This window comes from Erythrolamprus reginae, chromosome 2 (genome assembly GCF_031021105.1).
Source record: "Erythrolamprus reginae isolate rEryReg1 chromosome 2, rEryReg1.hap1, whole genome shotgun sequence".
Lineage (NCBI taxonomy): Eukaryota > Metazoa > Chordata > Lepidosauria > Squamata > Dipsadidae > Erythrolamprus > Erythrolamprus reginae.
The window spans coordinates 82,886,768-82,906,807 of record NC_091951.1 but is presented as its reverse complement, the minus strand read 5'-3'; the positions used below and the strand labels follow the sequence as shown (position 1 = coordinate 82,906,807).

The 20,040-nt window shown below is 40.4% G+C and overlaps 2 protein-coding genes across 4 annotated transcripts in view; one reads left to right on the top strand and one right to left on the bottom strand.

Moving 5' to 3' along the window:
- Nucleotides 1–5,225, top strand: part of TMEM40 (transmembrane protein 40) — a 56,865-nt gene extending 51,640 nt beyond the window's left edge. For 2 of the 3 annotated variants that reach the window (XM_070735762.1, XM_070735761.1), the window contains exons 6-10: nucleotides 184–252; nucleotides 1,696–1,767; nucleotides 1,847–1,921; nucleotides 2,397–2,459; nucleotides 4,839–4,942. In XM_070735762.1, the coding sequence (XP_070591863.1) occupies nucleotides 184–252; nucleotides 1,696–1,767; nucleotides 1,847–1,921; nucleotides 2,397–2,459; nucleotides 4,839–4,858 (299 nt within the window). In that variant the 3' untranslated portion in view covers nucleotides 4,859–4,942. Of the gene's footprint in view, nucleotides 1–183; nucleotides 253–1,695; nucleotides 1,768–1,846; nucleotides 1,922–2,396; nucleotides 2,460–4,838 lie in introns of all 3 variants that reach the window. The other variant, XM_070735760.1, reaches the window with a different exon arrangement.
- A 5,422-nt stretch (nucleotides 5,226–10,647) lies between these two features.
- The window catches only part of TKT (transketolase), a 32,303-nt gene continuing 22,910 nt past the window's right edge, over nucleotides 10,648–20,040 (bottom strand). The window contains exons 9-14 of the mRNA XM_070738517.1: nucleotides 18,828–18,984; nucleotides 17,270–17,400; nucleotides 15,252–15,335; nucleotides 15,037–15,130; nucleotides 12,903–13,025; nucleotides 10,648–10,978 (exon numbers count right to left, since the gene is read on the bottom strand). Of these exons, the coding sequence (XP_070594618.1) occupies nucleotides 10,791–10,978; nucleotides 12,903–13,025; nucleotides 15,037–15,130; nucleotides 15,252–15,335; nucleotides 17,270–17,400; nucleotides 18,828–18,984 (777 nt within the window). The 3' untranslated portion in view covers nucleotides 10,648–10,790. The remainder of the gene's footprint in view (nucleotides 10,979–12,902; nucleotides 13,026–15,036; nucleotides 15,131–15,251; nucleotides 15,336–17,269; nucleotides 17,401–18,827; nucleotides 18,985–20,040) is intronic.

The window sequence follows — 20,040 nt, the reverse complement described above, 5'->3', positions numbered from 1 at the left end:
AAGGAGTTGAGCCTGCTTGATAAAAGCAGCATCTTTAATGAAATGGGTAGCACATTGTCCCTATCCAATGCTTGAGGGTAAACAGATATTTGTCAACTTCAGTGCCTTAACTGAGTTAAAGGGGTTTGGGTGGGGGGAGGCTTGCCAAACCATACATTTTAATTCAAATTTCATTTCCCACAGTGTGTGACGATGGTGTCTGTCACACAGTCCCACACACAAGATGGTGGATTCCAAGGATTCGGAAAGATGGTAAGAATATAACTGATCACAAATTTAAATCACAAATTCTTCTCTCTGTGAGACAAGGCTTAAGCCCAGATGTTTAGATTTCTATTCTAGACTGGCATAACTAACTGAATAAAAAAAGCACCTTCATATCTTGTATTTTCCCTATACGCAACATTAACACAGATAAGGTGCAAATGATATCCATGTAAATATGCTTTTTTCTCTAACTAAATAACCATAATTAGGTTTTTTAACCTGAAAACTTTTAGCAAATTTTATTTATTTATTTTAGTAATAAACTTTTATATAGCTGCCAGTCCCACTAAACACTCTGTACAACACACAGCAATGAGATAAAAAGAACAATGTTAATAACCACAGATGTAGAAATCCATGTCAATAAACATCATAGAAAATTAAACATACAAGTCCTAGACAACCAGAGTACCATAATAAAAATGGCTACCTCAACAAGAGACCAAATCTGATGACATGAACAGGTATTGAGGACCATTCAGAATATCAGAAAGGATGGGGCCAATGTAATTGTGGGGCAGGAAGCATATTTCATAAGGCAGATGACACAACAGAGAAGGCACATCCCCTGTGATCCTCCAAATGTTTTGTCCCTTGCCAGTAGAACATGCAATGTGCCCACTCTGCCAGATTTAATGGAGTAGGTTGATATAACCAGGCAGGGCTGGGCTTCAAAAATTTTTCAAGGGCTTCTCTGCCCAGTTGCTGGGTGGGCATGACCATCGTGGGCAGCCTCCTGCACCACTGTTGGGGAGGTGTTTTCCTCTCCCCAGGCTCTGGAGGCTTTCCTTCAGCTTCTGGAAGGGCAAAAATGGCCTCCACATGCTCCAGAGCCTCTGGAGGTCAGAAATAGGCCCATTTCTAGCTTTTCTGAACTTCCAGTAGGCCTGTTTTTTGCTCTCACTGAGGCTCCATGCCCACCCTGCATTTACCTGCACCCAAAAGGACCCTTGGGTGGGGCAGGGCAGGGTGGATTGGACCAGCCAAGAGTCGGATTTGGGGGTTCTCCAAACTGCACAGAAGTTCTTTCCTGTGAACACCCTGCAGCCCATCCCTGTAACCAGGAAGAGGCAGTCCCTCAAATTAATCAGCAAATATCCTATTTTTAATAAGTTTACAGGTGAGGCTACTTGCCAGTGTGTAAACGGAATATGTTTCCTTCTCCCATAACATGTAATATTGAGAACTTTTTTGTTTAATGTACATGGGGAATTATTTTCATTACTGAGTCTGGGGGAAATTGCTGTTTAAGTTATGAAAATATTCATTTTATGCATATATATCTAGATGTGTGTGTGTGTATGCATATGTATATACCAATACAAACACACACACTGTATGTTTGCATATAACTTCCAATATTAGATTTTTATTTTCATGGAAATATATCAAATTACTTTCATTAAATTAAATTCTTCTTTTTTTCAGATGAATTCTTCCATTTTGTCATTGTTTGTTTTGCTGTTGGAATGTTATTAGTCTGCTATTATAAATATAACGGTAAGTGAACATTACAATCTATTGATTTTACATGGAGAAAAAAGAGAACAAAATATAATCTCATTCTTTCTTTCTGTAGACTGGATAATTTCCACTGGAATTGGCTTGATGACCTTTGCAGCTCTAGAAACAACAGGAATATATTTTGGGCTTTGTGAGTGTTTCATCTGTATTAATTTGTGCACTAGTATATCAAGCTGCCTTATATTCATAATTGAAGATGTCACTATGACAAAAATAAGCAATTCTTCAATAACTCAAACTGTAATGGTCAGCTATATTAATTACCTACTTCGGTACTTTTCTGATAGTGGATTTTGTTAAATCCTCGACTTATAACCTCACCAGAAATGCAAAGTTCTCAACTTATGACTGGCCAGGAAGGCTGATGTTGAAGGTCTGATTGGTTAAGCACAAGAGGTCTTTTGAGTAGGAAGTTAAAGCATTGTGTTTGGTTGGCTGTCTGACAGCCACACTATAAAAGGCGCTTTTAGAAATCTGTTCTATTTAAGCTGAGGTGGAGTGCTACCGAAAATGCCAGAATAAAAGTTCCCTTGACTTTAAAAAGTCGAGCCTCTGTTCTGCAAAGACTCATCTATCTAACAGACTTATTGTTTCTTTTCTACCAGGGCAACGTATTCGAAGTATCCTGGAATATTTCATCCCTCTTATCCAAAGAATCAGAATGCCTGGTAATTCTTTTTATTGTTTCTTTTTGAAACCCTGTGCAAATTTTTAGGTCTTGTTGACAAAACGTTCTTCACTGTCTGGGATCCCCATTTTGTCTAAGCCAAATGTGACTTGTTTGGATTGGATTTACCTCATTTATAAAGAAGGCCACTCTTTATAAACTGGTTTATAAACCATGGTTTATGCTTAGTTGCTTGTGAAAATCATAGAACATAGACTAATAAAGTTGGAAGGGACCTCAGAGGTCTTCTAGCCCAGGGGTTCCTAACTCCAGGTTCACAGACCAGGACCAGCCCACAGACTGTTGGGAACTGGACTGCGCAAGTGATGGGTAAGTACATGAAGTTTCGTTGCACACCACCACTAATCTGTGAAGCCAGAAAAGTTGGGGTCCGCTGTTCCTAATCCACCCTCCTGCTCACACCCTATGTAACAGTGATGGCAAACCTATGGCACGGGTGCCACATGTCGCACACAGAGTCATATCTGCTGGCATGTGAGCCATTACTCTAGCTCAGCTCCAATGTGCATGTGTGTGTCAGCGCCAGATGATTTTTGGCTCTCACAGAGGTTCTGTGGGGATGGGGGTGGGCGTTTTTACCCTCCCCTAGCTCCAGGGAAGCCTTTGGAGCCTGGGAAGGGCAAAACACAAGCCTACTGGGCACACCAGAAGTTGAGAAACAGGCTGTTTCCGGCCTCTGGGGGGGGAGCTGTTTTCGCCCTCCTCTTGCGCTGAATTATGGGTGTGGACACTCACACATGCACAATAGCACGCGCATGTGCTATTATGGCACCCGAGGGGGAAAAGGTTCGCAATCACTGCTATATACCATTCCAGATAAATGGTTGTCCAGCCTCTTGAAAACCTCCACTGATGGAGCACCTTCAACCTCTGAAGGCAAGCTGTTTCATTGATTAATTGCTGCCACCACTAGGAAATTTCTCCTTGGTTCTAAGTTGGATTTCTCTTTAATGATCTTCAACCCATTATTTTTTGCCCTGCCCTCTAGTGCTTTGGAAAACAGATTGGCCCCTTTTCCGCTCTGACAATCCCTCAAGAACTGGGAGACTGCTATCACGTTCCCCCATAATCCTTCTCTTTGATATGCTAGAGCAGTGATGGTAAACCTGTGGCATGTGATATTGGAGGGCACATGAGGCATTGCTCTATATCAGCTCCAGTGTACATGTGCATGCTGTCCAGCTGATTTTCATCCTTGGGGAAGACTGGTTTGCCCTCTGGAGGCTTCAAGAAAGCTTTCGGAAGCCCCAGAGTGTGAAAAATGGCTCAGCGGGCAAACTGGAAGTTTGGAAAAATAGACTTCTGATTTGCCTCTTGAGCTTTTTAAAAATTTATTTATTATTTATTTATTTATTAGATTTGTATGCCGCCCCTCTCCGGAGACTTGGAGTGGCTCACAACAAAAAAACAGTACAAATCCAATACATTAAAACAATTTAAAACCCTTAATATAAAAAACAATCATACATCTCATACAAACCATACATAAAGCAGAATCAATTTCCCCATGCCTGACAACAGAAGTAGGTTTTAAGGAGTTTACAAAAGGCAAGGAGGGTGGGGGCAGTCCTAATCTCCTGGGGGAATTGATTCCAGAGGGTTGGGGCCACCACAGAGAGGGCTCTTCCCCTGGGTCCCGCCAGATGACATTGTTTCGTCGACGGGACCCGGAGAAGGCCAACTCTGTGGGACCTAACCGGTCGCTGGGATTCATGCGGCAGAAGGCGGTCCCGGAGATATTCTGGTCCAATGCCATGAAGGATGAAGCATCCCTGAAGCCTCCATAGTGCAAAAAAACAACACAACAGGCAAACAGGAATTCTGTTTTTATGAACTTCCAGTTTGTCCGTTTGCTCGTTTTTTCACCCAGGCTTCAGTGCACATGCATGATGGCGGGGGGTGTTGTGCACATTTATAGTGGCAGTGCAAAGGGATGCACATGCAAGGAAGGAGGGAATGGGTGTGGGCACGTGTGTGTGTGCTAGTGCATGCATACACACACACAGCCTTTTGGCACACAAACCAAAAAAGGTTTGCCATCACTGCACTAGACATACCTAACCTTCATCATAGGATTTCATTTCCAGATCTTTTACTAGCTTTGTTGCTCTTCTCTGCACTCTTTGCAAGGCCTCAACTCTTTTTATATCATTGCAGTCAGAACTGAATCCAACAAGATTTATTCCGTAATTTCTGGCTATACAAATCTCAGTTTAAAGCAGCACAAACCCCACCTAAGTGAAATGATTATTACATGCATCTCTAAATGTTCATCTTTGCTGCATTTGTGCAACAGTATATTAATAAATAATAAAAACTAATCTTTGTCATACCTCTTTGCTTTGCTTTTGTTATGCAGGGTTCAAAAAGCTTAACTAAGGCAGAAATCTCAAGAGCACTGCAAAAATCCTGTTGAGTTTCATGACCGCAGTGACCAGTGTAACAATGTGTAAACAATATAAATGTCTGGGATAAAGGATTGAGATCCTAGGACTGGAGCTGATAAGATGGAATGAAGAGCTTGGGCCCTCCAAACAGAGCACAGATGCCATCAACAGCTCCACAACAGCCCAAAGGGAAATGGCCTTCAAGAACTCCTTTACAAGGAAAGGGCTGGAGAAATCAACTCAGAATGTAAACATTGGCAAATGCATATAATACAGCTAGACTTTCAGAGTCTTCAGAAGCTGTTTTTATCATTATTAGAGATGCTGGTACTGCAATAAAGTTACTTATCTATCCCCAACTCTTGTCCTTGAATTGCTTAGTTTGTGACTTTGTGACTATGGTTTTTAGATTAGATTAGATTACTAGAGTTGTAAGGTCATCTTTTTACTAAAAGAGTAGTAGATGCTTGGAACAAACTTCCAGCAGACGTGGTTGGTAAATCCACAGTAACTGAATTTAAATATGCCTGGGATAAACATATCCATCCTAAGATAAAATACAGGAAATAGTATAAAGGCAGACTAGATGGACCATGAGGTCTTTTTCTGCCGTCAGTCTTCTATGTTTCTATGTTTCCATTATTTTATGTTTTTCATCTTTAAAAGATGAGAAACTGGTCTCCATATAAATTATAATCTTTTATGTATATATTTGCTGAGAAATCACAGACTTTTTAAACAAAAAAAGGGAACCATTTTTCAAATGCTAATCTTGTAAATATAACATTGTCTTTGTCTCCCTCTTGCGGCTTCTGTAACTCCTGCAACAATTATACAATGAATAATAGGACAATCTGCTCACTCTACATAAGGATCAATATAATCAGTGCAGATTCCTTTAATCACAGTTCATTCTATGAAAATGCTTTACATTCTATGTCTAACCTCTAGTTCTTGTTATTTAATCCAGGTAAAAGTTATACTCTATGCAAAGATTAGAATTAGATCACAGGAAAGAAAATCTTACTTATCACCACAATTTTCACGTACGGTTGTTTATAGAAATTTTCAAGTTCTCCTGAAGTCTTCTTCTTCTTCTTATTATTATTATTATTATTATTCTCATTATTCTTATTATTATTATTTTATTATTTATTGGATTTGTATGCTGCTCCTCTCCGCAGACTCGGGGGGGCTAACAACAATGATAAAAAACAACATGTAACAATCCAATTTAATAAAACAACTAAAAACCCTTATTATAAAAACCAAATATACATACAAACATACCATACATAACTTGTAATGGCCATGGGGAAGGAATATCCTAACTCCCCCATGCCTGGCGACAAAGGTGGGTCTTGAGTAGTTTGCGAAAGACAAGGAGGGTGGGGGCCATTCAAATCTCTGGGGGGAGTTGATTCCAGAGGGCCGGGGCAGCCACAGAGAAGGCTCTTCCCCTGGGGCCCGCCAAACGACATTGTTTGGCCGAAAGAACCCGGAGAAGGTCAACTCTGTGGGACCTTATTGGCCGCTGGGATTCGTGCGGTAGAAGGCAGTTCCGGATGTATTCTGGTCCAATGCCATGTAGGGCTTTAAAGGTCATTACCAACACTTTGAATTGTGACCGGAAACCGATTGGCAGCCAGTACAGGCCGCGGAGTGTTGTAGAAATGTGGGCGAATCTAGGAAGCCCCACCATGGCTCTCGCGGACGCATTCTGCACGATCTGAAGTTTCCGAACACTTTTCAAAGGTAGCCCCATGTAGACAGCGTTGCAGTAATCGAACCTCGAGGTGATGAGGGCATGGGTGACTGTGAGCAATGACTCCCTGCCTCCTCCACAAAATATGAATCCAACTAGCTAGGGAGTTCAGTTTTCACTTTAAGATCATTCTTAAGCTATTTTTTTTAAGCTTTTGAAGTTGTGTCATCTCATGCCAGGAAGATTATAAAGCTAATTCAATTGGGAGGGTGACATTTGTAAATGAATGCACTAACACTTCATAGAACACTTTTATTAAGAGTTTTGGCAGAAGAATTAAATAAGGCTCTTAAAGCATTTGAAATAAATGTAAATAACCCTTTGAAATGTATGACGCAGTACAGATAAATTTAAAATGTTTATTGATATGCAAATAGTAAAAAAAATAAAATTAAAAAAAGATGCTTTGCAATTCACAAGCATTAAAGCAGTTGTGTCCTTCTTAACACATGAAGGCTACTTGTGCCTCTCACAGGCTGACTGCCTATCTGTGTACATGCACAACCACTTCATTTTCCTATCCAGAAGCAGTGTTATCTGGTTGAAAACTCTTGAAGCAGTTGAACAAACTTTCCAGAGGAAATGGCTCCTTCAATGATTTAAGAAAGCATGTTTTACATACACTAATAGAGTCTGAGAAATGGTCTTGCATAATCCTGCAACTGAGGTTTTATAAATAGCCAGAATATGAGTAAATATACATATGTCAATTATATTGTATATAAATCAATACTTTTCTATTTACTCATTCTAAGGAGGAAGTGTATTGTAGCTCCCACATTCCTCTACTTTATTAGTACAATCATTGTGGCAAAAGAAATAATTTATTTATTTATTTTTATTTTTATTTTTATTATTATTATATTTTATTTATTTATTTATTTTCTGAGGACAAACCATCCCTTGCTTTGGTTCAAATATTCTAAAACCTAAACATAAAACAGTTTGAGATAAGTAAAATTTGACTTAGTGTTTGTGAACCCATTCATTATTGATTATGACATCATCACTGATGGCCTGCTGCCGGTACGGTCAGGCGCTACACTTCACTAGCAATTTTTGGTATGTGTACAGAGCTGCACGTCCCTGGCACATGCATGTGAACCCTGTGTGAGATTTGGCTTCTGTGCATGTGCAGCAAGTGAAATCTCATGTGAAGACGCTCAGAAAAGTGAGATTTCAGTGATTCCCCCCCCCCCCCGATTTTTTACTTCTGCGCATGCGCAGTAACCAAATCTCACGCCGATAGGCACACACGATGCAATGGCCTCGGAGGCACACTGGTAGCACCGAAGATGGCAGTCCTTTGTTGGATGTCATGGCTTATTGTGACATGTCAAACTAGCTGAATGAGATTTATTCAAGAATAAAACTTGATAGTGTAGTGTGATGCATGAAAAATAAATCTTTTCATTTTGAAATTCTAAGCAGCAATGCAGGCAGATCAATGACGTTCAGTTTGTTCCTGCTGGAATGATATTATGTGTCATTTGCATTTAAATAATCATTGATTCCTGAGGGATTGAATTTATCATAATCCATCAGGCAAACCTAGGGGCATGGTAATAGTGTAATATAGGGAGGGTACTTTTTGCAATCACAATGAACAACTTCAAGAGCAGAGTTGGGGAAGATGGGCAACACACAAGTTTAAGAGGTTATTATGAATTTATTAAATTTATTAATATACTGTTCTGCCGGCATGTCCCAACCGGCCACAATTACAGGGTAATTAGTCCAGAAAGACACACACCACACGATAGAAGGAAAACCAAAAGTCTTTATCAACAGAAAAGCAGAAAAAAAAACCCTTTTTAAATGTCAAGGGGATTTTCTGGTACACATAAGGCACTGGTTAAATGCAATCCAATTTCTCACCCAGTAACTGGGAAATTGAGTCCAAATTCCAAAGTCCAGAAAGTCCACATACAGTCTTGAACAGGGAAACAGCAAAACCATCATCTTGACGAACTATGAATCAGTTAAACTTCCACAAGGCTAAAACAGTATGGTGTTCTTTTTATCTGTAGCACTAATTACAGCAGCCCCACCCAACCACAGGTGGCCTCACTTATCTCCTGTAATAATCCTTCAGTTGTTCTCTCCTATGCATCACTCTACGCATGCATGGGTCTGTCATAAGTTCTCGTTCAGAATCCAGGGATGATAAGGATGATTGATCTCCTCCTGGGCTGTCTGCCAAACTCCCCCCTTCCCTGATACTCACGCTTCCTTTGTCAGAGGAGCCTTCGTCGGGAGATTCTATCGGGAGCAAAACAGGCCTGGGGCATGTGGATGTTTCCCCCACCTCCACCTCCACATTCCTTGGGGCAGGAGCTTGGCCAGAGCCAACCACAATATATACCATCATTCCTGGCACACTTATTTAATTATTTAATTCTATGTTTTGAATTCCCGCACTTGTAGAATTGAATTCCATACTACTAATTGTTCACTACTAGGCTTTTTCCTCCTCTTCCCTCTCTTATTGCTTACATTTACTTAAGGCAGCAATGGGTGTCCTGTGGATTTCTAGACGTTGCTGTATGAAACTTTTCTGCATTATTGACCAATGTTCCCTCTAAGGTGCGCGGCTGCATGGCCGTGCACCCTAAAACAACAGAGCCGGGTGATGGAGTTGGGGGCAGGGAGCGACAAAAGGCCGGTGAAGGTTTTTCTGGTTTTGGGTCCCTGTGCCAGCCTGCCGGGCGAGGGGGGCAGATCCACGCCCCGCATTTTGCCAGCGCCGGCCTGATCTGTTTTGCAGAACTCTCCCATTACGACCTAGTGGAGTGATGCCAAACCCGTTTTCCCTCAGGTGCCAAAAGAGCATGTGTGCATGCTATTGTGGATGCACAAGTGCTCACACCCATAATTCAATGCCTGGGGAGGGCAAAAACAGCTTCCCCCGCCCCCCCAAATGCCCTCTGGAGGCCAGAAAAGGCCTGCTTCCCAATTTCTATTGGGCCCAGTAGCCTCCTGTTTCACCCTCCCCAGGCTCCAAAGGCTTCCCTGGAGCAGGGGGAGGGTAAAAATGCCCTCCCGCATTCCACTGGCCACTCTCTTCAAGTGGCCAAGGTTGGGAAACACTGAATTAGACAACCCTGCTGTTAAGCAGGCAAGACTTGCAAGAAGTAGTTTATCTGGGTAGATTGGGAAACAGGCCATCTTCACAATAAGGCTGAAAAGAGCAGCAGTTTAACAACAGTGATCAGCCAGAAAACCATATGTTTAGTTCTTTTTATGAAACTCACTAAATAGAGTTCCAAAGATCACCAACTTTGAACGTGAGAAGATTTATAAAGCATTTCAATGTATTGGACAATACCGTTTAAGTATGGCAATTTGATAGTCTAGGACAGGAGGGTCAAACTGGAGGCCTGTGGCCTGATTCACCATTTATTTTATTTTTATTTATTTATTGGATTTGTATGCCGCCCCTCTCCGCAGACTCGGGGCAGCTAACAACAGTAATAAAACAGCATATAATAATAATCCAATACTAAAAACAGTTAAAAACCCATTATTATACAAACCAAACATACATACAGATATACCATGCATAAAATTGTAAAGGCCTAGGGGGAAAGAATATCTCAATTCCCCCATGCCTGGCGGCAGAGGTGGGTTTTAAGCAGCTTACGAAAGGCAAGGAGGGTGGGGGCAATTCTAATCTCCGGGGGGAGTTGGTTCCAGAGGGCCCGGGCCGCCACAGAGAAGGCTCTTCCCCTGGGTCCCGCCAAGTGACATTGTGTAGTTGACGGGACCCGGAGAAGACCCACTCTGTGGGACCTAACTGGGTCGCTGGGATTCGTGCAGCAGAATGCGGTCCCTGAGATAATCATGTGCAGGCCTTGCCCGCTCAGCTTTGTAAAGGGGAAAAACATCACAAAATGTCACATGACAGCAACGTGACACCGCAAGTTTGACACCCGTGTTCTAGGAGGAGGTTTCCCATTTTATGCTAGACCTGCAGGTTTCCAAACAATCCCAGCATTCTAATACAATCAGACAACTTTTTCAGGAAAACGTTTAGTTTTATTAGAATTGTTTGCATACGGTTTTAAACATGTACTCAAATGTTACAGTGCTCTATAAAAAAAAAATTCTGCCAAATAAAGATCCAATCATGATAACAGCAGCGCATTACAGGTTGAAATTACTCAGCATTCCTTGACTTGGAAACCACCGACTTCACTGCCTGCATGATGGCATCCTTATCGATGCCAAACAACTTGAGCAATTCGTGCGGCTTCCCGCTTCTTGGCACACGAGAGACAGCCAAGCGACGGACCGAAATCCCTGGTTCGCCAATCAGAGCAGCGGACACAGCTTCCCCAATGCCACCTAAAGAATGGGATTGTAGAGAAGATGGTAAGTGAAGCGCGTCGGCTTAGTAAGCAATTAAACAGTTATTAGAAATTGCTGCTTTCGTAGGAGACCTTTCCTTTAAAAGTTTTTAAAACAAGAGGATGGTTGGGCAGTGGAACTAAGCTTGAAGCAAGAGCCACGGATGTGAATAAGTATAGGTACTTCTCAACTTATACTAATTTGTTTAGTAAACAAACCTACAAAACTTTTGCCAGACCCATCCTAGACTACTGCTCATCTGTCTGGAACCCATACCACATCTCGGACATCAACACCCTTGAAAATGTCCAAAGATATTTCGCCAGAAGAGCCCTTCACTCCTCCACTCGAAACAGAATATCCTATGAAAATAGACTAACAATCCTGGGCCTAGAAAGCCTAGAACTACGGCGCCTAAAACACGATTTGAGTATTGCCCACAAGATCATATGCTGCAACGTCCTACCGGTCAATGACTACTTCAGCTTCAACCACAACAACACAAGAACACGCAACAGATTCAAACTTAATACGAACCGCTTCAAACTTGACTGCAAAAAATATGATTTCAACAATCGAGTTATCGAAGCGTGGAACTCATTGCCGGACTCAATTGTGTCAACCCCTAACCCCCAACATTTCTCCCTTAGACTCTCCACGATTGACCTCTCCAGGCTCCTAAGAGGCCAGTAAGGGGCGTACATAAGTGCACTGGTGTGCCTTTCGTCCCCTGTCCAATTGTCTTTCCTTTCTCTCACTTATCATATATATTTTCTTTCTTTCATATATCCTCTCCTCTAAGTTCACTTTACCCTTATATATATTACTACATGACTATTTTTCTTCCTATGTATTTGTGTATTGGACAAATGAATAAATAAAATAAATAAATACAAAGTTACAATAGCACTGGAAAAAAGTGACTCATGACCACTTTTCACACTTGCCACTCTTGCAGCATCCCCCTCCCCCAGGGTCACATGATCAAACTTCAGATGCTTGGCAACTGACTTATATTTATGATGATTGCAGTGTCCTGGGGTCACGTGATCACCTTTTGCGAACTCCTGACCAGCAAACTCAACGGGGAAGCCAGATTTATTTAATAACCATGCTACTAAGTATGTAGCCGAGTCAATAAGAGGGCTTGTGAAAATATTTACTGCCCCCTTGCATCCTGGACACAAACTGTTTCAATTCCTACCCTCAAAGTGTTGTTACAGAGCACTGCACACCAAGACAACGAAACACAAGAACAGTTTTTTCCCGAATGCCATCACTCTGCTAAGCAAATAATTCCCTCAACACTGTCAAACTATTTATTTAGTCTGCACTACAATTACTACTGTTTTCTTCTCATCATTCCTATCACCCATTTCCTCCCACTTATGACTGTAACTTGCTGCTTGTATCCTTAAGATTTTTATTAATATTGTTTCCTCATTGCTTGTTTGACGCCTATGACAATCATTGTGTTGTACCTCATGATTCTTGACAAATATATATTTTCTTTTATGTACACTGAGATCATATGCACCAAAGACAAATTCCTTGTGTGTCCAATCACACTTGGCCAATAAAGAATTCTATCTATCTAATGTAACAACTGCAGGCAATTCACTTAACAATTGTGGCAAGAAAGGTTGTAAAATGGGGCAAAACCCACTTTATAAATGTTTCAGTTAGCAACAGAACAGTTCAACTGTCATCGTAAGTCGAGGACTAACTACAGGATACTGGGAAGTATTTTAACTGTCGTCATAAGTCGAGGACTACCTATATTCGGTGGTCTTTCCTTTAAGGAAAACAGCCTCTTCTGTCTGAGGCAGTCTTGTTGCCGAATGGTAGAAGAGGGACTAAACATTCATTATACAATGCAATCGAAGAGTGAAGGTGCTCCTTTTTTCATATCCCAGCCTACCTTCAGGGTAATGGTCCTCCACTGTGATAATCCTGCCTTTTGTTTCTCTTGCATTTTTAAGTATGGTTTCTGAATCCAGAGGTTTTACAGTGAATAGGTCGATCAATCTGACAAAAAGTCTCTCTGTAAATGAGGAATAAAAATACATGTAGTATTTTCATGTAGTACAACATGTCTCTCCCAAACTGCAAATCAGGAAACTTAATTTTTTCCCCTCAAAAAATGCAAGCATTCAAACACAAATGTATTTAACACATTATCAGATCTGAGGTAAGTACTGAATACCCAAATAATATTATATGTACTTATACTTCTATTATCTTTCAAATATATAAATTGGATCTGTGTTTCTTCAATCTTTTGAAAGAGGACATTCGTATCTCCCAATTCTCACATCTCTCCAACTTTCATGTTTGTCCAGGAATTATACGATATAAACTCAGAGATGCGAAAGTCCCAATTTAATCAGCCATTTCAAGCACTGTGCTTGAGGCGGGGTTGTAGTTTTCTACTGGAGCCTCCATGTTATATAACAGCTTCTTCATAAAGTCAGGTCAGCACCAATCCTAACGATCTTCCACAAGTAGCAAAAACAAAGCTTTTCCACATAGCATTTGGGAGATGACAAAACACCAACTTTATTAGTGTCATGCATTATGGATTCATGTACTGTATTGACTTGGTTTTAAAAACTTTTTTTTTGCTTTCCAAATACTGTAGTTTGCCATCTCATTTAATTTGGATAGTGACATAGATTTTTCAATGTTGACAAATGTTAAACATGCTTACATTATTGCCCCTTTCTTCTATGGTGAGCCCAATATCTTGCTCTTAAAACAAGTTGTCTGCAAGAAGGATACAATTGTACCTGGTACATGTGTCTTTATTTTCCTTTTTTACTGGTGCAGATTGAAAGTATTGTCTTTGTATATAAATGGAACAATGAGGACTCACTCATTCAAACTTCCCAGTATGATATCATACAGGTTCAACAATTCTGATCTAACTTGCATATCATGTGTTTTTATAGGTTTGTATACATGTATACTTTTTTCATGTTTTTAGTCACAAATGAAGTGGTAGGTGAAGCATTAATACAATCTGCCACCATGCTAAGTATGATGGCCTAAATTTGAAACAATTTTTTTTACCATTTACAAATGGATTTTAAAAGGAAATATGCTTATATAATATTAGTTCAATCATAGTGTGCTATAAAGCAAACTTTCATAAAATAGAAGGAAAAGGATGACATTACACAAATCCATTCTACTACTAATAGTTAAAACTTGGGGACTTTTATTGCTACACAAGGTCTATAAATAGCTATAAGGAGGAATCTGAAGTAGTTATCCAGATTCCAAGATCAACACTAATAATTGCATCACACCGGGACAACTTCCTGTTTCCCTTTTTATTTTAGAGCTGGCTTCAAAAATGCCGGATAATAACTAGTTAGGAGCAAAGTCATAAAAAGTTTTACACCTTGCTATTCTCTTGCACTGCAGTCCATATAGCAGTCATATTTTATAACTCTTTGTTGTTGTTTTTAATAATTGTATACACAAATGTATGTTATCTAAGTCAATACATTTTGTACATGATTCTTATAGTGATATTACCATTTAAATATACATAGTCATACTTTTTCAACTTCTAACATTTGTGTATATTTATTTATTATTTATTATTTAGATTTGTATGCTGCTCCTCTCCACAGACTCGGGGCGGCTCACAACAAGACACAACAATTCATACCAAATCCAAATAACTTTAAAATATTTTAAAAAGAACCCCATTTTTCTAACAAACACACACACAAACATACCATGCATAAATTGTACATGCCCGGGGGAGGTGTTTCAGTTCCCCCATGCCTGACGACAAAGGTGGGTTTTAAGGAGTTTACGGAAGGCAGGGAGAGTAGGGGCAGTATAGATAGTAATCATGATATATTATCCCAATTTCTATTTTCTACTTCTTTTTTCTAACACTTATTAGTATAACCACCATATCAAAAAGTATTCTATGTCTATCCATCACCTCTTGTCCTTTTAAAAATTTCAACTCTTATTAGCTTTTTTCTTCATTTAATATGAAGTGTAAACATTCAAAAGTTTCCAAGATAGTTCACCTTTTTTAAGTTGTTCAGCTGCAGCTATTGCTTCATGCAGAGTCACTCCTGCCCCAATGATAGTAACCTGGTCGTCCTTACTCTTGCTTACCACCTAGCAAGAAAGACATTTCAACTGAAATCAGATATATTTTATCTTTAGATCATTTGTTGCAGAGACACAATTATGATATTCCTGTAGTTAACTTATTTCAGCGACTTTTGAAATCACTCACCTTGGCTTGGCCAACTTGAAAGTCTTCACCACTGTCATAAATTACAGCATTTTCTGGGCGACTAGTTCTTATGAAGCATATGCCCTGTTTTTAAAAGGAACACAGTGTGAACTTAAAGCCAACTGCAAGCTGCAAATTTAAACCTCAAAATGAAAAATACAAGCTAATTAAAATGGGTATATATATTCATGACTTTTCATTAAGTCTACTTCTTAGCTGTAATATTCTTATCCTCAATTTATGACCACAGCTGAGCCCAAAATTTATGTTGTTAATAGTGTTGGGCGAACCCAACGAAGTTCAGGTTTGGCTAACTTATCTGAACTTGGCAGCGGAGTTTGGGTAAGTTCGCCGAACCTGAACCCGAACCCAAACACTTCTGGCCCCGCCCTCCCGTCTTCCAGAAATAAAGCCACGGGCCAGGAAGGAGTCTCTGTGATGTCAAAGCCCCGCCCCTGGAATCCCATTGTGGGATTCCCCACCTCCTTTTGCTTGCAGCGCCATTCCTGAGGCGGGGAAATTTTGGGCTCGGAAGCGGCGCGGCTCTCCCCCCTGTTGCACCCATTGCCCAGGGGATTCCACAGCCACCTATCTCCTTTTATTTTTATGGAAAAGGCTCAGACACCACAGCTGTGCCTTTTCCATAAAAACAAAAGCAAAAGGAGGTGGGAAATCTCACAATGGACCCAAAGCCGGAGTAGCGCCTCCTCCTCCTCCCAATGGAATCGGCCACATCGCCAAGCAAGTTGATGGGTCCTCCCGGCATTCTCCTCCCCCTTTCCCCAGCGAGGAGCGATGGAGGAAGGCACGCAGCAGGTGAAAAAAAAGGGGGGGACGATGCCCGTCGCCTGCCAGCCTTCCTTCCCTGAGTGGTCTCTCTCCCACACACACCACACACCTTCCTCCACCGCCACTGGCGCCCAGCTCCTCCTCCTCTTCTCAGAAGATGACAGCCAGGCAGCGGTACGGAGGCTGGGAGAGTGGGGGGGATTTTCCTCTGCCTGCTGCCCCCCCTCCCCTTTTCAAAGAGCGCCGAGGTGGACTTCAATTCCCAGAGTTCCTCAGCCAGCCAACCTCACTTTTAGACTTTGTGGACTTCAATTCCCAGAGTTCCTCAGCCAGCCAACCTCACTTTAAGACTTTGTGGACTTCAACTCCCAGAGTTCCTCAGCCAGTTTCGCTGAGTCAGAGCCCTCCCCACCTCTTCTTCCCGCCCACCGCAGTGTTCGAGCGAATGCCAAACCTGAACATGGACTTTTAAAAAGGTTCGGGTTCGGCATGCTGAACAACGTAAAGTTTGGAACTATGCAAGTTTGGTTCGCCCAACACTAGTTGTTAAGTAAAACATTTGTTAAGTGAATTTGCCCCATCTGTTTGGAGTGAGCGGTATATAAATACAACACACAAATAAATAAATAAATAAATAAATAAATAAATAAATAAATAAATAAATAAATAAATAAATAAATAAATAAATAAATAATCAATCTTGAGCTAAGTATGACATATCATAAAGTAATTTCTATGTTTAACAGAAAACTTCCAGATTAATTACAATGAACCAAGAAGAGGAAATGGATTGCTTTCAAAGGATGCGTTATAAAGAGGAGGAGGAGGAGAAAATATCAAGTAAAACTTATACAGAGGAACTGCATAAATTTTTATTAGATCCTGGTTGTTCTTGCACTCTGTTCTACCCTGTGGTTAATGTACACATTCAAATTCCTGAACAGGGTTGTTTCCAGGAAATGAAAACAATAGTAGCAAATCTTTCCCAATTAAATTTTGATTGATACATAGTAATTGGCCCCTAGAAGGCTGAACTATGGAAATTCCTTTTCCATACTGCTTAAAGAATTTTAAGCAAGGTTTTGGAAAGGGTAGCATAACTAGGGCCCTCCAAAAGTTGCTGACTGTAACTCTTAGCATCCTCAGTTTTGGCAATACTGGCTGGGAGTGAGATTTTGCAAAAGGTTGCTCACATGTTCCTTAAAGAAAAGAAAATAAGAGTTCTTCACCTTTCTATTTGCAGCCAATTCTACTGCCTTTTCAGTAGATACAGCATCACTAGGATAAAATACAGTTGAATTAGGAATTGCTCGGAACAGGGATATATCCTCCAGTCCCATCTGCGAAGGTCCATCTTCACCTAGAAAGAGAAAGTTCAAAGATGTAACTATAACATTGAACAAATGCCTTTTCTGTGTACTTCTTAAAACAAACAAACAACATTATCCAAAATAAATATAACACACTCACGGACCACCTTCCACCTTGTCCTTAAACTTGGACCCCTCTAAATAGCAAAGAAAGAAGATAGAGGTAAACTAAAAAGAAAGGAAATCTGGGTTAAAAAAAAAAATCAAGTATAAGCAATAAAGCAAGCACAGTGATGAAAAAAGGAAATAAGAAATAGTGTATATGTAAACCCCATACAGACAAGCACAGAATAAAATAAACATAATTGGTATGAAGAATTTAGAAATCTATGATAGCATCCTACTGAGATCATATGTAGGGTACATCAAAAGCAAAGCAAAACTGACATATCCTATATTTTAGTCAGAATTGGCTCTCAAAAATTAAAATCAACAGGAATGTACTGAGGAAGGAAGGAAGGACAAAGAAAGAAAAAACACAAAGAAAGAAGCGATGAAAGAAATGAAAGAAAAGAAAAGAAAGAGAAGATAAAATAAAATAAAAGAGAAAAGGAAAGAAAAGGAAAGAAAGAAGAAATGAAGGAAAGAAAAATAAAAGAAAGACAAAGCAAGAAAAAAAGACAAAGTAAGAAGGGAGGGAGGAAATAAATGAAAGAAGAGAAAGAGAAAAGGAAAGAAAAGAAAAGTAAAAGAAAAAAAGAAAGGATAGAGGAAGGGAGGAAAAAAGGGAAAGAAAAGAAAGGAAAAAAGAAGAAAAAAGGAAGGAAGGAAAGAAGGAAGGAAGGAAAGAAGGAAAAAAGAAAGAAAGAAAGAAAGAAAGAAAGAAAGAAAGAAAGAAAGAAAGAAAGAAAAAAAGAGGCAAGCATTCAGATAGCTAGTCAGGATGACTAATGTAAATGTTAGTGTCTCCCACAGAGTTACCAGTAGATGTAGATGCTCTGTAGAAATAGACTCTACAAAAGGCACTCCGCTTGGGAGCCACCACAAAAGAATAACAGTTATAATCACAAATCTTCGATTGAGCAGAGTTGGCCTTTGGACACTGGAGATGAATCCTTGTTTGGTGTGTTGGCATCATAAAGACTGGGTCATTCACTTTTTATATAAGGCAGCCTTTCCCAATTACCATGACTAAAGCACAGTCTACACAACTATTAGATATATGCTGTGAAGGTATAGGAGGGATAATCCCTCCTGTCCTGGGCCTCTTCTTGCACACCAAGGACTCGGGTTGGGGAAGAGTCCGTGGCTCCTGCAACTCAGTGTCAGATTCACCCACTGGGTTTGGCATGTTTACCAAGATGCCCTCAAATGTATTCATTTTTAGTACAATATATATAATAAATGTGCAATAACTCTCAATGCCTTGAAGAACTGCAAGCAGATTGGAGGGGAAAAAACCCTCAAGATTACTTACCAATGGATACACCACAGTGAGATCCACAAAGATTAATGTTGCTCTCAGAAATGGCTGCCATACGGATTTGATCATAAGCCCTGGTGAAAAATGTGGCAAAGGTGCTAGCAAAGACAATGTTTCTGTCACGGGAAGCACAGCCAACTGCAACACTCACCTGCAAAACAGGGAAGGAAAAGAACTAAATTCATCCTGGCGTTTGGCATATTTTGAGAAATGCTTTGAACAGTTATGTTGATGTCCAGCTGCTCCCTTAACAAACATGGACAAATCTACAGGCTGTTTCTCCTTACTAACGTATTTTTCGGAGTATAAGATGCAGCTTTTCCCTCCCTAAAAGAGGCTGAAAATTGGGGCACGTCTTATACTCTGAACGTAGCCTTTTTTCGAAGCTTTTTTTTCCAGCCCTAACCAGGTGCTAACAATGTTCCCAGCTCTTACCGGCTTGCAAGCTCTTTCATTGTTACTCTCTGCGAAGAAAGTTTTCCAAGCCTTAAGTCTTTGCAGGGGTTTTTTTCATTGCTCTACTTGCTCTGAATGTTTTTTTTCAAGTCCTAACCAGGTACTAAGGATGTTCCCAGCTCTTACCTTCTTGCAAGCACTTTCATTGTTACTCTATCTGAATAAGTTTTTTTTAATCCCTTAACCAGGGGATAAAATAATGTGCTGAAGCTGAAAAGACTAAGGACGTTAGCCAGATGAATACCTCGTAGGCAGATTTTTTTTTCCTATTTTCCTCTCCAAAATAAGGTGCACCTTATACTCCAGTGCATCTTATACTCCAAAAAATACGATATTTCATTCTTATGACAAATCTGCAAGCCCAATAGATAGGCAAACGATGAATTACTTTATTGATGAGTGGGCACTTGATCCTGAGACTCCATACCATTCAAAATTTCCCCCTACCGGTTCTGTGGGCATGGCTTGGTGGGTGTGGCCACGCCACACCACGCCACGCCTACAAAACCAACAGAAAAGTTAAGTCAAGTCTTCTAGCATTCAACCTGGTTGCTTCTTGCCTCCTTCTCATGCTTGCTCTGTATGTATGAGCCCAAGAAGGAGAAGAGAAGGAGTAAGGGGAAGAAGCAGGCAGGGGTGAGCCAGTCAGTGGTACGATTTACCAGTTCTCTGAACTGTGCATAATCACCGCCACCGGTTCTATAGAACCTATCTGAACCTGCTGAATTTCCCCTGTGCTCCATCATGCTTC